Below are 16,536 nucleotides of genomic sequence, written 5' to 3'. Positions count from 1 at the left end.
CAGAGGCAGTCGGTCCGTTTTTCACAGGCAGCTCTTTGGAGGATGGAAGACAAGTCCTGCGGCCTTCCCAAGGCTTCTCTAAGCTACCTTTTGTCCTTATTCTGTGTGTGTGTGTAAATACAAGTCTGTCCCTGGGCACACATCCTCTGCCCCTGCAGCCTGGGCTTAAATGACCTGACATTCTGGGCCGCCATTACCTGGCTCACGTTGAGCCGCTTTTCATCGAAAATTCTCAGATTGTTTTCACGTGAACTGTTGACGCTTCTGTTCTGTACTTAGGCCGCTAATTTATTTGGCTTCCCGTGGAGAGTTTACCCTCACCTCCATCCGGTTTCATGTCTTTACTTTTGGCCCCTTGTTGGACGTCTGTGGATTTTGAGTTTGCTCTGTGGCTTGTAGCCTCCCTCGCTCCCTGGCCCAGGGGCCACTTGCACCCCTGGGGTTTTTTTGGCTTTGGTGCTGAATGCTGGGGGCTCAGAAGTGCACCGGGCAGAGGCAGCAGCGCGTCTTCACTGCTTGTGTTTGGGGGTTGGCGGGGCCTGGTCTCAGGCCGGCCCCTGCCCCCAGGCTGCATCTTCACTTGGATTCACTCTCCAACGTCCAGGGACCTGCACCTCACACACTCCTTCCCACACTTCCCCACTTCGGCCTGGCATTAACCATACTCTCAGCTTCTCCAGGTCCCGGGATCACTCTTGCTAACTCCTGCTCTTAGCTGCACAGAAGAAATCCTGGGAACCTGCAAACCATGCTTTCAACCCCCTCTATCGGGACTCCCCAGGCTTGGTCCCTAGCTTGCTACCCTAACAAATGGCACTGTCAGAATGTTCTACTTGTTCCTTCATCCCTGGGAATAATAAATCACTCTGGGCAGCTGTGAGTCCCCATGAAATTGGGCAGAGACTTTAATTGTTGGTTCTCTCTCCACCCCCCGCTGACCTCAGTCCTGTTTGGAGTCGGTCATTCGGCTAGTTCTCAAAACTATCCAACTGGTCCTGGCCCACCTCTCTTTCTGTCATTCACAAAGTTACCACGAAGAAGGGTTAAGGGACTTTCTGAAATCCAGTTGTATTTTATCTATAACATTCTTTTTTGATCTAGCAGTTTCCAAGGCTTTCAGAATAGGAAATGAGGGTGGCTATAACCTGTTCTTGAGAAGCCCACGGCATTTGTCGGTCATGACAACCTCACTTTCTAAATGTCAGCAAATCATCCCTGTAATAACACGTTCTCATGGTTTTCCAGGAATAGAAGCCAGGCTCTCTGGTTTATAGTTTGAACAATAGTCTTTTCCTTTCTAGAAAATGGAGAGATCAGCCTCTCCAGTATCAACACTTTCAAAGACTGCTACAGACAACTCAGCCTGCACAATTGCTGGTTTTTTTCAGGGGCCTCTTGAATCCCAGTGGCATTGACACAGACATTGATGTGCCATCAAGGGCAATTAGGCGGTCTGCTGGTTCTTCTGCCTGTTGACCATATTGCCTTTCTAGTCCAAAGATTCTCTTCTCTGACAAAGAAAACAGATCAAAGAAAATTGGAGAAGTTCAACCCACAGGACGTCCAGCTCCATTTTGGTCTCCCTCTTGTCCCAAGACAAGCCATAGAAACCCTCTTGTTGTACTTTTCATTCCTTGCTGGCCCTAATGCGTTTGGAGATTTCATGCTTTTGACAGAACCATAGAAACTCAGAGCTGGAAAGGATCTTAGAAGCTAATCTGGGCCAGTCTCCTTCAGAACGTGCCCAGGAAGTGGTCATACCTTTAGGCAGTACAGCAAACTCACTACTTCCCAAAGCAGCCTGACTTCACTTTTGGAGAATCCTATTTGTTAGGAAGTTTTTCCTTATACCAAGCCTGAATTTTTCTCTTTACAATCTCTTTTCACCAATTTTAGTCCTAGTCTTTGACATGTATAATCCTCCTTCCACATAACAGCCTTTCTAATTCTTACAGGATTGTATCATTCAAAAATTGTGCTTTGCCTAGGACTTCATCAATGTTTGCTGTGCTATATAATATCCTATTGAGCCTCAGTTACCTAGCTTTGCTTCTATCTTCTCTTCATGGCTCATAAATATACATGTTGCTCACCGAATTTCCTGTGCAGTCACGATGGTTTCTCAAAAGAGCTCCCCATTTTTTCATGGGATAATTTGTACTCAGAATTTCATTCTTGAGAGTTTTCCTCCTTTGGGGGCTTTTTTTTTCCCCCTGCAAAATTAGAGGCCATGGGATCCTGCCTCTGAACTGTAAAATCCTCTCTGCCCAATTCCAACATGAATGCCACAGATTAGCCTATAGTCTGAGACGGAGTCGTGATGTCATTCATCCTTTATTTTTGAAGACCAATAACGTCATGAAGTGATTTGTCTTTGAATTGGATCTGTGCAGAGCTGCACCAAGTCGTCAAGCCTCATTCTGTCTTCCAGAGTCATTAAATTCCAGTAGCAGGACAAAAAATCAAGACAACCAGAGATGGCCCAGGATGTGGCCCCTTCAATACCTGACCAAGCTCTAAGTGCTCCACGGCCCCTTGCTTCAGCTGCCTTCATGGCTCTTGGACAAATTGTTCACATCAGCCCATTCCACTGGGCTGGGAAGTCTTTACACACTTGGGGAGACATCTCCCTAACTCATTGACAGGTTCGAGGTCGTCGATTACCCTCAGGTAATCAGGGCTCACACCTGCAGCTAGAACATACAAACATATAATAATCTCCATCTGTATATACAGAACAAATGCATAGTGGAGTTGTGCTGGGGAATTAAGAGGAGAAAGATAGTCCAAAGAGCTCAAAGGGAGAACCACTCCTCCCCAACCCTGACAAACACAATGGGAGGACCTCTTGTGCGGAAGGCAAAGAGTATGAATAGGCACTGGAGGGTTGCAATCTACTATCACTGAAATCTCATCAGGCCTGAGGAGATCAGAGATCCATTGGTGTGTTAGCAGGGAGTGCTTGCCCGGGAAGCCATAAAGTCCAAAGGAATGCATCCTGGGGGGAAATGCTCCTTCAGTGGATTCTGGAAAGCTTTCTCCCCTCCAAAGAGAGGAAGGGCCCCAGGGGCAGAGGGAACTTAGGAGGTGTGAGTGAATTACAGGGCTGAAGTGATTTTCTAGAATGAAGAACTTTCTGAGGTATGATGGAGTGCAGTCTACTGTGAAGAGAACATTCAAAATGTGAACTGATTTCCCACCAAACCCTCCCTTTCTTTCAAATTAAATGCCCTGATTTCTCCCATGGTGCTTTAGTAGTTTTTAAAAATTTAATTTTAATGTATTGTCTGTTTTAAAGTAACATGCTTCTATTAAGTGCCTACTGTATGTCTATTTTGTGATAGACCCTGGGGATACAAATGCAGTGAATGAAATGTTCTCTTATGAGTAGTTTTATGGACAAAAGGATCACAGATCAGTATAAATAAATACAATGGATTTAGGAGAGGAGATCTGCGAGTTGGAGGGGTGGGAGAGAGAATCAGAAAAGGTTTCTTGGACAAGGTAAAGTTTGAGTTATCCCTGGAAGGGAGGGATTCCATGAGGTGAGGGGAAGAGGTATGAAGGATGATCAGTGCAAAGGCACTGAGACAGGAGATGGAGGGTCTGGCGGGGAAGCAGACCAAGCCAGTTTGGTCTTATTTTGGAAGTTGGTGATGTTCATTGATGTTGGAAAGGTAGGTTGTGGCTATATAGTAAAGATAATTTGGGCCAAGTGTAAAGATGTTTAAGAAAAACTGAACAGAGCCGGTTCTGTGTCACCTACAAAGACATACGAAAACCACTTCAACCACTTGAGGGGATAACCATGGATGGATACACCTTAAGGAGTATCACTTTGGCAGCAGTATGTAGTATGGACCAGAACTGAGACACCTGAGTTTGGAAGATGGGTCAGGTTGTTGGAATACTTGAGAAGATGAACACTACAACGAAGGCGATGATGAGAAAGGGCAAGATTAGGAATATAAAGTGAAGCATGAGGAGCTGAAGGTAATTGGAATATTACCCAATTACCCTGAGGGACTGTGAAGGATAATGGCATCTTCAAACAGAAATGGTCAGCTGTGATCTGGGAACCAGAAGACCTGATCTTGAATACAGGCCCTGACACTGACCGGCTCTATGATCTTAAGTATATCTCATCTTCCTGAACTTGCTTCTTCATCTACAAAGTGGATATGCATACAATACTACTTAGATTCTTTGTCTCACAAAGCTGTTGTGAAGAAAGCATTTTTATAACCTTTAAAGTTCCATATAAATGTCTGGGTATTATTTTTACTTCAGCAGCTGGTTATTCCTTGTTGATCAGAATTAGGTTCAGGATCACTGTTCTCTTTAACATAGTCTCATTTTTTGAAGAATAAATGAAATTATTCTTAAGTCATGAATTTATCAGCTGCTCTGGTTTTGGTGGAAAGCAAACTCCAGCAGACATGGGCCAATTGGAGTCCTCCATCACTTCCACTGCACACCTCCATGCTGGGATTGTGACGTTTTGTGAACTCATCTCTTCCCTCCCTGACTGGCTGGCTTGTTGGCCACTGCCACAATGGTATCACTTTTTACCTTTATCCTCTACCTTCATCCCAAATCTGAAGCATTTTCTTTGTTTTTATTGGGATCATATCCTCTTCAAATACAATGCTACACTACTGCTTTTCCCTCTTTCCCTTCTCTTTCCCCTTTGAACAGAGTAGACCCAACATTTTAGTCATGAGTTCTACCCTCCAAAATCTCAGTAGTGATTTCCCACTGAGATCAGATTTACCTCCTGAATTTAAGATCTCTTTAAGATCATCTTTTATGGTCAATCAGAATTCATATATCTGTATACAGACATCTGAAACCAGTGATTTTATTGCTCACTTTTTTCTTGGACGCCATTAACCTGTCAGCTAGGTACTTTCAAAAACATTTTTATATTTTAACTGCTTTTCTCTATAGCAGATACAGGCTAGCAGGGTAATTCTTCCACATCCACTGTCAATTTAGAAGCCCTCATTAGATAGATCCCATCCTTGGTCAAGACCCCCTTGGCCAACTCTACCACCAACACCCTCCTTTCCTGGGCTACCTTGGGAAAAAGGCTGCCCATCTTTACCCCTCCCCGTCATGGGGGAAAAAGATGAAGATGCTTTCCTTCTGGGTTGAAATATTTATTTTAAAAATTGAAAACACACATACAACATATTATACAAAGAAAGACCTTAATACTATAATAATCAAAAGTCTTGTTGGAAAGAAACCAAATGCCAGTGGCCACCTGCCCTGGGAAGGTAGGCACTCAAGAGTGATAAATCAACTTAATTTACATGAATATTTCTAATGGACATCTGGGTAAAGGTTAAGAAATAAAAGAAAATAAATCCCATCTCCCCCAAACCAAAATAGACAAAAAATTGTTATAGGATCGAGACAAAAATTGAGTTATCACCAAGATTTATCTGAACCTCCTCGGTTTGTCCCTGTGAGTAGTAACCAGCTTAATGTAGGGTCTTCAAACCTGAGGTAGTTAAGGGTCACCTGAAAGACAGTGGGTCTGGACATGTGGATACACTGCTCTCAGCACTGGGCCCAGCGGTAACCAATAGATCTTCTGTATTGCTTTGGCTCCTGGGGTGAAAGGCAGCATACCACATCAGTGGGTTGGTGATATTAGAGTTGGTTTGGACCTGGGAAATAATGGAAGTCCTCAGCAAACAGCTGGGAAGATTTTCTGGGTTCGTGTGAAAGACCAAAAATCTGACCGACCTATAATGCTATATCACTCTCTGCTACAGGCAGTGTGGGCTTTACAGGGGTTAGAGACAACGGGGCCCGAGGAGACTCCATTGAAAGGCCAATGTGGGGACCAAAGGCTTAATCAGCAGCAAGGTTTTTCTGATTGATTCGGAAAGGGAATGGCAACAAAGCATGGTAAAGACCAGGGCAGAGGCATTGGGCTCCCGTGGGTTTAGGTGCCGGCCAGGAGGTAAGCATTTCTGTGGGCTGGAAGTTAGAAAGGACAATGGTAACGGACGTGGCCAACGTGGTCATTCTTGCTCAGTTTGGCGGCAGAAACAATTCCAATTAGAGAATCTCAGGTCAACATGTGGCCCCTACACCACGCAGCGTCTGAAGTCACAGACCTATGTTTCAGATGGAGGACTCGGAAATCTGGGCAGAACCATCAACAGATAAAAGTAATTGCAGAGCAGATCAACCCCCTATTGCCACAGAAGTGTACTCTTCCACAATTCTCCTTTTCATAGGTACACACTCACTGACAGACTCTACAATTCACCTTGCTCACTCACTAGCCTGCTCTGACTGCTGAATTTCCATCCCAGGAGCATCTCTATGCTTTCCCATGGCTCATATATCCTGGTTCAACTAAGCATGCTCAGCAATTTAATCAATGAAGTTCACTCTGCCACGAAAGCTGACATATTCCAATCAAAGGCCTTCCCTGTGTGTTCACGCTCCATTTTTAGAGTGAGCAGGAGGCTCGACCACCTTCTCTGATCTCTTTTTAATTGAGGCGTTTAGAAAACAGTTTTACGTCAGCATCCCTGTCCTTTGTTCTCAGAGAGGACCAAAGGGACATTACTGTGTTGGGGTCGAGGCACAGTGTGTCTGCCTATGGCTGATCAGACCAATATGAACACGGAAGGCTCTACCACAAACAGTCCAAATGAACATTGGAGTGGAGATGTCTCTAAATCTGCACATCTCACAAGGCACAGCCCTAGTGTAAAATCCAGATGACCTTACGATATAAACTAGCCCCCATCTTATCACCACTGCCACTCAGCAAGATTCACAGCAGCTTTTAAAATGACCTTAATTTTGTGGAGGAATGGCCTTTATGGAGGGAGCCTTATCTAAAGCCATTCTCTCTTTTTTCTACTAAAAGAAAGCAAGAGAGTTAAGACTGAATACTTTTTCAAGGGGCATTGAACCACTTGGTAAAATCCTGACCTATCCACATGGCCCAGTGACAAAGTGCATTATCTCGTCAAGTCTTTGGAGTGGGAAGATATCAAACACAAAGGAACTGTTTGCTTCATTTGCACGGCTGATTTCTTGAATAGAACGCGGTCCTTCTGGGTACAGTGACCGTGTTCCTGTTTTCTAAAATGTCCTCACTTTTAAAATGCACAAAGGGGGTCTTTCTGGCTTCCTTCTTCCATTGAGTCACGGGGCTCGAACAGGATTTCTATCTTCTACCATGATGTGGCTGTATACGTTCCTCTGACACGGGTCCCAGTGGAAGCTTTTTGGCTGCTACTACCAGGATCCAAGAGCCATTTGAATTTTGGGTAGTGGAGTTTCCTTGGGTAGAAGTGTTTGCCAATGGCCAATTATCTCTTTGGGATTGCTCGTATTTGCCACCTTAACCCATTGTAAGGAGAGATACAGCATGGTCAGTGGAGAAAGCCTTTGTTGAAGGAAGGGACGAGGGAATCGGTTCTTAGCTATCCTTTCCTCTTCATTTTTGGACAATTAACCAGGTTCTGAGGAACCTCTCTGGCAAGGGGTCCAAAGTGGTATCCTTGCCGCCTTCTTTCTTGTTCATGAAGATCAATGGGCAGGAAATAGCAGTCAGATGGTTACCTCTGACAGCGACTGCTCTGAGCAATTCTTCATAGAGTGTTTGTTGCTTGTGGATGGTTAGTTAGAAATAGCACAGGGCACTGTGAGGCTGACCGGAGGAGATGGACACCAAATAGAAGCCCATCCCCTTTTGGGGGACGGCCTGCTTCGGGGCTTAATTAGCTGGAAAAGGTCATTGTCCACCTTCACTTCAGGAAGATGACAAGGCTGAGCATTCGGAGAAAGCCACTGAGATTTCTCCATCTCCTTGGTACCCTGGTCAGCACGGAGCTGCTGCACAGAACACAGTTGCTGTTCTTAGCATCCCCCTCCAGAGAGGGCAAAGGGGGGTTTCCGAAGCCTGATCGTGACTTGTTGCCACAGATGACGGTTTCTCAAGGACCTGGGCTGGCCCCTTCCCTCCCCCCTCTTTCTGTGGTCCCCACACATGTGGAGGCAAATTCTGGGGGTCAGCCGGGGTCCAGCTCCAGTAACACAAGGCACTCTACCTGCCTTCCCCTCAGGAGGAAGCTATCACCCCTCAACAGCTGTCCTCCCTTCCAGGAAGTGGACACGACGGTTCCACACTCCCGCAGAGGCCAGTAATGTGGTGGATGTGGAGCACCAAGGGCAAAGCCTGAGCAGCACCAGTAACTGTTTAACCATTGTGGTAGTGGGGGCCGATGTGGCCCAAGAGCTTCCTTGCAGGAAAGCTGGCTAAAAGAAATGACTTTCCATAAACAGAACAAAAAAACCAGCCCCCTAAGAAGCAGCGGGGCATCTGTGAGACTGCCAAGGAGGGCTTCTCACAAGAAGGAACTGCCCCGGCCTTCTCAGTCAAGACCCTCCTGCCATCTTTTCTCTGTGGACAGAGCCGAGAGAGCGCCTCCAACTTGAGATCCACCTCAGATGCTCCCCAGTTTGTGCAAATGATGAAACGGAAAAGACTGAGAAGAAAAGGGAGAGGGTGCTGATGAAGTCTCTTGCTCGGCCCCTCCCTGCAGTCCCAGCCCCCGACCCCGGGCAAACAGAAAGCCCTAAGAAAAGAGCGTGGAGAGGAAGTGAGTCACGTGGCTGAGACGTGCCGCCCGCCGGCGCTTTTTCCGAGGGCTCTCAGCCCCCTGGACCGCGGTGGGTGGGAAGGGAGGTCGCTCGGTGGGCCGGGGGGTGGGGCTCTGTGGAAGGCCTCGCCTGGCCAGGCCTGGGGGAGTGGTCAGTCTGCAGCCCGGGCAGGTGGGCAGTGGAGCGGCGACATGACAAGCACAGAGACGAGCTATAAGGATTTACAGGCTGATGTCGGGGGCGGCTGCGCTCTAGTCCTTCTCTGCCGCGGCTTCTGGCCCAGTGGGTGGAGGGGCTCCCGACTCTAAGGAACAATTTAAAAAACCATCGTCAACAACACGGCATCTGCCACGCAGAGAGGGCTTTCGGAGCGTCCCATGGGCTCATGGGGGCTGGGCCGCGGGTGGCGGGAACGTGGGAGAACTGGAACCCCAGGTTCCGCCTTTGGGCTCAGAACACTAGATTATTCCTTTACAGCAGATTATGTCTGCAGTCATGGGACTGGGATCCAGGGAGACATCCCTTCAAGGGGAAGAGGATCCGGGGAAACGTCCCCTCGAGGGGAAGGGGATCTGGGGAGACGTCCCTTCAAGGGGAAGAGGAACTAGGGAGACGTCTCCTCGAGGGCAAGGGGATCTGGGGAAATGTTCCCTTGAGGGGAAGGGGATCCAGGGAGATGTCTCCTTGAGGGGAAGGGGATCCGGGGAGACGTCCCCTCGAGGGGAAGGGGAACTGGGGAGATGTCCCCTCGAGGGGAAGGGGAACTGGGGAGATGTCCCCTTGAGGGGAAGGGGCAGAAGGACCTCAGTGTTTGTAGGTCCCGGCCGTAGGCTGCCCCAACAGGAGCCACAGTGGCGACCACCACCTCCACGTCCCTGACAAAGCAGGCAGGGCCCACAAAGGCAGGGTCTTACAAGCGCCCTAACTTGCCAGCTGCTCCTCGCGCTGCTAGGCCAGACACTTGCCAGAAGCCCGAGCGCCATCCTGGTCAGCCAGCCCTTCTCTAAGCAGACACCGGGACAATGTCCAAGCTCCAACTTAGGGACGTGGCCTTACTCTGAGGGATCGGGGGAGGGGCCCTGCCCGCTTACCCTCCTCCCAGCCTTCGGCCACGCCGGCCAGCTCGTAGTGCTTCTTGCGCAGGTAGCCCAGCTTCTGACGCTCCTTCTCCAGCTGATTTTCCAGTTCCAACACTTTGACCTGTCGGGGACAAACGGAGCTTTTTTCCATCACTGGGACTTGGGTCCATCGGGGTCTCCTTCAGCTTTCCGTCCTTCCTCCTTGCTGCCTACTTCCTTCACTCGCCATTTCCAAAAAGCCTCTTCCTTGCCGTAATTGTCTCCATTAGAGACAAACACACCCCACAGGACTGGCCACTTTCATGGGTTTTGGGGATCTAAAGCTTGGAAGAAACTAAAAGGCCATCGAGGCGACGCCCCTCAGTTTACAGAGGAGGAGGCCGAGGTTGGGGCGCCGAAAGGGCTTGGTCGCAAAGGTCACCAAAGCGCTCGGGCGGGGCCGAGGCGTGAGCCCCGGCCCCAGAGCCAAGGCCCCAACATGGTGGCGGTGACACTGAGCGGGCCCCCGCCCCGGAACGAGCTCACCTGGGAGAGCAGAAAACGGGCCCGGCTGCCTCAACCTGGTGCCTGTTTTTTATTCACTTTCTCAGACAATCGATCCCGGCAGGAATGAGCGCAGACCACTGCTCTGAGCCAGCCCGGAGGGTCTCAGCGGCCTGGACTCGGCACCCACTTGTGGGAGCCAGCGAAGCTTCTGCCCTCACCGGCGGCCTCCCTCCTCCTAAGCAGCAGCCCAAGACTGCCGGCACTAGCGCTTCCCTCAGCGGCGTTTCCCTGGACCGACGGGGCCCTCTCACTTCTAAGCCTACGATCCTGGGGTCCCTGGAGCTGCCGCCATCGCCTTCGGGCCCCCCGGAGGCCACCGTCCCCCGGCCGCGGCTGCTTGGGGAGGCCCTTAGCGTGAGCGCCGTACCTGGGAGTCCATCTCCTGGCGTTTGATCTGCGTCAGGGTCAGGCTGGAGAAGTCCATGCTTTCTGGAAGGAGGGAGCGAGAAGACTCGTCACCGGTGAGTTTCCGGCCCAAGCTCTCCGCCAGGACGGCCGGCCGCCGCACTGCGGGGAAGCCCTGGGGAGGAGCGGGAGCAGCCCGGGCCGGCTCCAACCGGAGCTTTCTCTAGTCCTGCGGCCTTCAGGGGTCAGGACTCGGTCAGACAGAAGACCTGAGTTCGAGTCCTGCCTGTGTGGCTCCGGACCGGTCTGCTTTGGTAAGGGAGTCTTCCCTGAAGCTCATGGAGTTGGAGGCTCATTGTTGGGGTCACACAATAGGGGCCACATGTATCACGTGTCTGAGCTGGATTTGCACTCAGGTCTTTCCGACTGCAGGCTGCGGTCTATCGGCCTGAGCCCCCTCGCTGCCCCCATTGGCCCATTTTTAAAAGCATCAGTAATGACCCATAAGCTGTGGGCACTGCCCTCGCTCATGCAGCCCACAGCCCAGCTCGGCGGCCCCAGCTGTGGGTGAGACGGGCGTGGGCAGGACATGAGCCCAGGGGAAAGTCGTTTAGGCAACAGCAGGGGGACAGGAGAGGGAACCGAGGGGCGCCCGGACGGGAGTGGGGAGCCTGGGAAGACGAGGCTACCTGTCTCCTCGATCTGCGACTTCCCTGCCATGGTGGACGCCACCACCTCCGCCGTCGCCTGGTTGACCCCGCGGGAGGCCTGCTGCAGCTGGGCCAGGTTGGCGCTGTCCTTGTCGGCCTTCACCTACGTGGAGTCAAAGGGGATTCAGGCGTCCGCGGCCTTCGGCCTGAGACGGCTGGTCTGGGCCCCCGGCCCGCTGTGGGGCTGGGGGATGCCCAGCGAGCTGGCCAGAGCTGCCCTCCATGGCTGACCCAAGCTCGGACCGTAGAAATCAGCCGGGGGACCAGGCGGTGAGTCAGGCAGGGAGATCTCCCGGGTGCCGGGGGCTGCTGGGCAGCCAAGCAAAGGGTCAGTTCTGGGAAGGCCCAGGCTGGTCCCGACTGGGAGCCCGCCAGCCCCCTGCTGGTCAGCCAGGGAACCCAGGATCCTTGGGCTGCAAGCTGAGCAGGAGCAAGGCTTCTGGTGAGACGGGGGCTGGACCATCGGGCCGCCCTGGCGCTCTGCTGGTGACCGGGGAATGGGCCGGCCTCAGCTTAGAGACCCGGACATCGGACTTAATCCCATCCCGGGGAGAGGCCGTGCTGCCCTCGTAAGCCACACGAGCCCCTCGGGGTCCCGGGGCCCCCACCTTGGACGCGGCCACCAGCTGCGCTGTGCTGGCTGCGATTTCCCGGGAACACACCATCAGCTCCTCAAACTTCCCTTTGCCTTGAAACACCAGGTCCGCTGCGTCCCTGATGGGCAGGAAAGAAAGGGCGCTTACGACTTACAGCCCGGACCGCCAGAGGCTTCCACCTTGTTCCATTCATCTCCATGGGGATGGGGTGAAAAGGGACAGAACCTTCCCCAAGAAGTGCTCCCTGCAGAAAGGGGCTTCCTCTCTCACCTGCAGTCCCCCCCGGGCCAGACAGAATCCTTAGGTGTCTGCGGTGGGAGAGCCCTGGGGCTGGGGGCTACTTACACCATGACTGTGGCTCCCCAGCCGACGGCTTTGGAGGCCGAGATCAGTCCTTCCGTCCATCGGGAATTCTTAGCGTAGAACTCTTTGGGGGACGCTGCACCCTGGAGCAGAGAGGCAGTAATCAGGAAGCCCAACACGGCGCCTCCTGGGCACCGGGCCTGTGCCGAGCGTTTCCCGGTTACCGCGCCCACGTGGGGGGGGGGGCCGCTGTCACCATCCCCATTTTACAGGGAGGAACTTGGGGCCAGGGTCACACAGCTAGCGAGTGTCTGAGCTGGATTAGAACTCGGGTCTTTCTGACCCCAGATTCTGCGCTCTGTCCCTAGTGTCTGCTGGGAAATGAGAAGGAACGGACCCTTATTTGCTCTCGCAGTGTGGGGACCGACCCATTTGTTTCCTGGCCCCGACATCCTGACCGATAGCGGCAAGCAGCGGGCGGACCGCTTTTCAGAATCCGTGCTGGGCTTTCAGCGTTATTTTATTGGGGGAGTTTGGGATGAATAGCTCCAGAGCCTCCCCCCTCCCCCTCCGGGACAGCGTCACCGCTCAGACAGATGGATGGAGAAGAGACTGTGTCAGGTGGAAACTGCGGGGTGGACGGGAGAAGGGGAGCAGAGAGGTCTCTACAGGGCGTCCCCCAAGGCTTAATGTGCTCACGGAAGCTTAAAGCGGCACGAACACTCTGGGGAAACTCCGGTTTTCGATCTTTGAGGGGGATGAGGGAGCACAAGGATCTAAGGGGCTCTCTCGGGAAAGTCAGCCAGGAGGAGACAGCCCCGGGGCCGCGCTCCGGAGCAGCCGGAGAGGAGGGAGGGCTTTGAGGCCCGGGAGTCGGTGCAGCGTGAATGAACGGCAGGAAGGCCGAGCCGGCGGGAGCGCCGGAGGGGGAGCGACCGCGGGAGGGGGGAGCGACCGCGGGAGGGGGGGCGACCGCGGGAGGGGGGGTGACCGCAGTAAGCCTGGGGGGGGGGCAGCGGTTTTGAAAAAGGCCCGAGACACCGCGAGACGCCATCTGTGGGTCCTGCAAGCGCAGAGACAACAGGGAGCCACGGGAAGTTCTGGCTGCCGCGGCCAGGCTTCTGCAGCTCGTTTTGGCCGTTGGGGAGGATGTCTCGGGAAAGGGAAAGACGGACACAGGGACCACACGGAGGAGCTTCTCGTGATCACTGAGATCAGAGAGAGTGATCTCTGAGGGTCTGCGCCACGAGAGCGGCTGGGAGAGAAGTGAACAGAGGGAGGTGTGGGGGAGGGCCGAGAGGGAAGGAGATGGTTCCAAGGGAAGCAGAGAAATTAGGAGGGGGAACACGGCCGGAGCCTGGGGTGGGGGAACAAGACGAGCTCGAGGTGCTCAAAGGCCATTCAGGGCCCAGCGGCCCGGGGGCTGTAAGAGATCTGAGGGTTTTCTGTGTCCAGGGGCGGATGGAATCTGTTAGAAGTGAGGAAACCCCTGAGAGTGAAGGGCAGGGGAGAGGGCCGGGGGCCAGAGGGGGCCAGGGGAGCGGCCGGACCGGTCGGGAAGAGGGGGACCCAGTGGGGGAGGGGCCAGATGTAGGCACAGGAACCCGGGCACAGTCACCCTGACGCTCTCTGCCGGCCTGTTCCCCCCTTACCCGGCCGCTCTCCACGATCTCCTTCTGAAGGTCCTTGGAGGCCAGAATGAGGATCTTAATGGCCTGCATGAGGCTGGTGCAGGAGCCCAGGATCCTGGAAAACAAAGCGCCCCCAGTAATAGCCCAGCATGGAGCCGGGGAGCTGGGAAGGAGGGGCCGCGGCAGCGAGCGCCGGACCGAGGGCTCCCGGGGCATCCCGGGCCACGTGCCCTGGCCAGGGGGGGGGCTGTCGGTACCAATCCTCTGTCACCTGCACCGGGCACAGAGCCAGCCTCTACCTGAAAGAGCCTCAGGGGGTCTCTTAGGGACTCTCTCGCCCTCGCAGGCGTGGGCTCTAGTGACCCGCCCACAAACTGTCCTTGGGGGTGACCACCCTGTGGCTGCGGCTTCCCTTCCGCCCCGAGCTGCCCCTGGGCCGAGAGCGCCGGGGAGCCCGGGCCACCTCTGCTCCCGGGAAAGGCCGGGGGCCAGGAGGGCAAGGGAGAACAGACCGACTCTGCCGCAAGTGCGCGGGGGTTGCTGGTGACCCCGGCCCGAGCCCGCCTTACACTGACCTCTCATTCACCTCCAGCTTGACCCCGGTGTCCCCGGCGCGGGACCTGTGGAGCATCTCCTGTTGGCAGAGGAGGGACGAGGTCAGCCCGGGCCTGGGGGCTGGGAGGGGCGAGCCCGCGGCCACTGTTCCCCCAGCCTGAGTCGCTCCCACGCAGAGCCCGGAGCCACAGAGGGCCCTCCCCCCTCGTCCCGCCCAGCGTCCGTAACACAGCGCCACCCTCTGGCACGGGAGCCACCGCCGGCCACTGCCTGCGCCGCAGAGGCTGGCCGGGCGCCCTGACCTTCCCACCTCCCGGCTGCCCCGGGGAACGTCTGCGTCCTGTCGGGCTCGCGGGGAGTCGGCAACCGTGGCCTTGGTCGGGCCGGGCTCCTGAACCCCGGCGCCGGGCACTTTGTGCTGCGGGGAAGGCTCCGAGTCTGGGGAAGCCGAGGCAAGCGCTCCGCTCTGACCCTCACCTCTATCCGGGCCGTGGCGGTCTCAATGGCGGCTGAAGTGGCGGCCATCTCCTTGTCCACCAGGTCCCCCAGCTCCTCCTGCCTGATGTCCAGGCCCCTGGGTCTCAGCTCCTAGAACCAGAAACGCCTCTTCCCGTTGGCTCCCGGGTCTGCCCGCGTCTGCCCGCCTCCCTCCCAGCTCCTCGCGGGGGATCGAACCCGAAACCCTCCTCCTTCCTAACCGGCCCCGGCCCCGCCCCAGCCCTGCCCTGGGTACCTGGCCGATGGCCGTGACCTTGCTGAGGCAGCTCCTCAGGGCGGCGCTGTCCGCGTGCTGGAGGCTCTCCTCCTCCTTCAGGGCCGACAGGTAGAGCAGGGCCTCCCGGCCGTACTCCTTGCAGGCCTCCGTCAGCGCTGCGGGCGCAAGCAAACGGTCAGCCCCGGGCGGGCCCAGGCGGCGGCCCCCTTCCCGGCCCGGCCCCGCACTCACTCTCCGCGGGCTCCAAGGACGTGGTGAGGCAGGTGGTGCTGCCCTGGAGGATGCTGTCACTCACCAGGTGAGCCAAGAGGGTCATGGAGCGCAGCAGCCCGCCCACGTCTGCAAGGCAAGTTCCGGGGTTGGCCCGGGCCCGTCCCCCCGGACGCCCCGGGCCCGTTCCCCCCGGACGCCCCCGGCCCGGCCCCCCCGGATGAGCCCTCCCCCCCGCCGCTCACCGTCCGGGGACTGCAGGTACTGGCTCCGGGCTTCCTCCACCTGGGCGATGCACTTCACAACACAATTGGCCTTGAAAAGGAGATGATCTGGAGGACAGAAACCAAGGTAAGAGGCCCGAGCCTTAGGGCGGCCGAGCTGCTCCCCAAGCCCCGGGGGGTGAGGGACCCCGGACGCCTTCAGAACTCAAGGGCGCGGGAGCCCGGGGCCTGGACGGGCTCTGGAGCCGCTCTGCAGAGGGGGGTGAGGCGCCCCCCCGGGGCTGCAGGGGGAGGAGGGGGCAGGGGCGCCCAGTGCCGTGGGTAACGGGGACGAGTCCGGTCCGAGGCTTTCTGGTCCGACCGGGGCTGGGGATTTAGGCGGATTCTCCGGCGGTGGCTTCGTCAAGCGTCCCCCTAACACTGCTGTCCGCTGGCTAAAAGCTTGTCTGGACCTCACCCGCCAAGTGTTGCTGAGATTCTCCCCTCAGAATCAGACCCGGGGGGCTGGATGGGCCCCCGGCGAGGGCCACCTTGTCCACTGCGCTTCAAAACACCCAAGCGGTGACCGTGGGGCCCCCCCCGGGAGGCCTCAGACAAGAGTCTGTCCCTCAGCCCCCGCACACCGGCACCTGCCCGGGCTCACGGTTCCCGCTCAGAGCCCCCTCCTCTCCAATAGTAACAGCAGCGTCCGGCCTACCCGGCAAAGCCAACCGTGGCTAGCACTTACAGAGCACTTTCATTCGGCCGCAATAACCCCACAAGCAGGGGCTCTCACCATCCCCGGTTACGGACGCAGCAACTGAGCCGAAGAGCCGGGAGTCTTGCCCAGGGTCTCCTGGCTCCGCGCGCAGGGCCCCGGTCCCCGCTATGCCCGGCGGGTGTCTCGGGTCTCCCGGCTCCGCGCGCAGGGCCCTGGTCCCCACTACGCCCGGCTGAGCCGGCACCCCACCCCCGTACTCATCCAGACCCCCACTCAGAA

At 55.3% G+C, this 16,536-nt stretch overlaps 1 protein-coding gene across 2 annotated transcripts in view; it reads right to left on the bottom strand.

The window, feature by feature from the left end:
* Window positions 1–5,141: 5,141 nt before the first annotated feature.
* HIP1 (huntingtin interacting protein 1) overlaps window positions 5,142–16,536 on the bottom strand; it is a 96,913-nt gene continuing 85,518 nt past the window's right edge. For both annotated transcript variants that reach the window (XM_051991896.1, XM_051991897.1), the window contains exons 20-31: window positions 15,579–15,665; window positions 15,355–15,462; window positions 15,142–15,278; window positions 14,886–14,996; window positions 14,429–14,487; window positions 13,875–13,968; window positions 12,265–12,365; window positions 11,932–12,037; window positions 11,303–11,426; window positions 10,636–10,697; window positions 9,735–9,843; window positions 5,142–8,947 (exon numbers count right to left, since the gene is read on the bottom strand). In XM_051991896.1, the coding sequence (XP_051847856.1) occupies window positions 8,895–8,947; window positions 9,735–9,843; window positions 10,636–10,697; window positions 11,303–11,426; window positions 11,932–12,037; window positions 12,265–12,365; window positions 13,875–13,968; window positions 14,429–14,487; window positions 14,886–14,996; window positions 15,142–15,278; window positions 15,355–15,462; window positions 15,579–15,665 (1,151 nt within the window). In that variant the 3' untranslated portion in view covers window positions 5,142–8,894. The remainder of the gene's footprint in view (window positions 8,948–9,734; window positions 9,844–10,635; window positions 10,698–11,302; window positions 11,427–11,931; window positions 12,038–12,264; window positions 12,366–13,874; window positions 13,969–14,428; window positions 14,488–14,885; window positions 14,997–15,141; window positions 15,279–15,354; window positions 15,463–15,578; window positions 15,666–16,536) is intronic.

This window comes from Antechinus flavipes, chromosome 4 (genome assembly GCF_016432865.1).
Source record: "Antechinus flavipes isolate AdamAnt ecotype Samford, QLD, Australia chromosome 4, AdamAnt_v2, whole genome shotgun sequence".
Taxonomy (NCBI): domain Eukaryota; kingdom Metazoa; phylum Chordata; class Mammalia; order Dasyuromorphia; family Dasyuridae; genus Antechinus; species Antechinus flavipes.
This window is presented reverse-complemented; position numbering and strand designations above follow the sequence as displayed.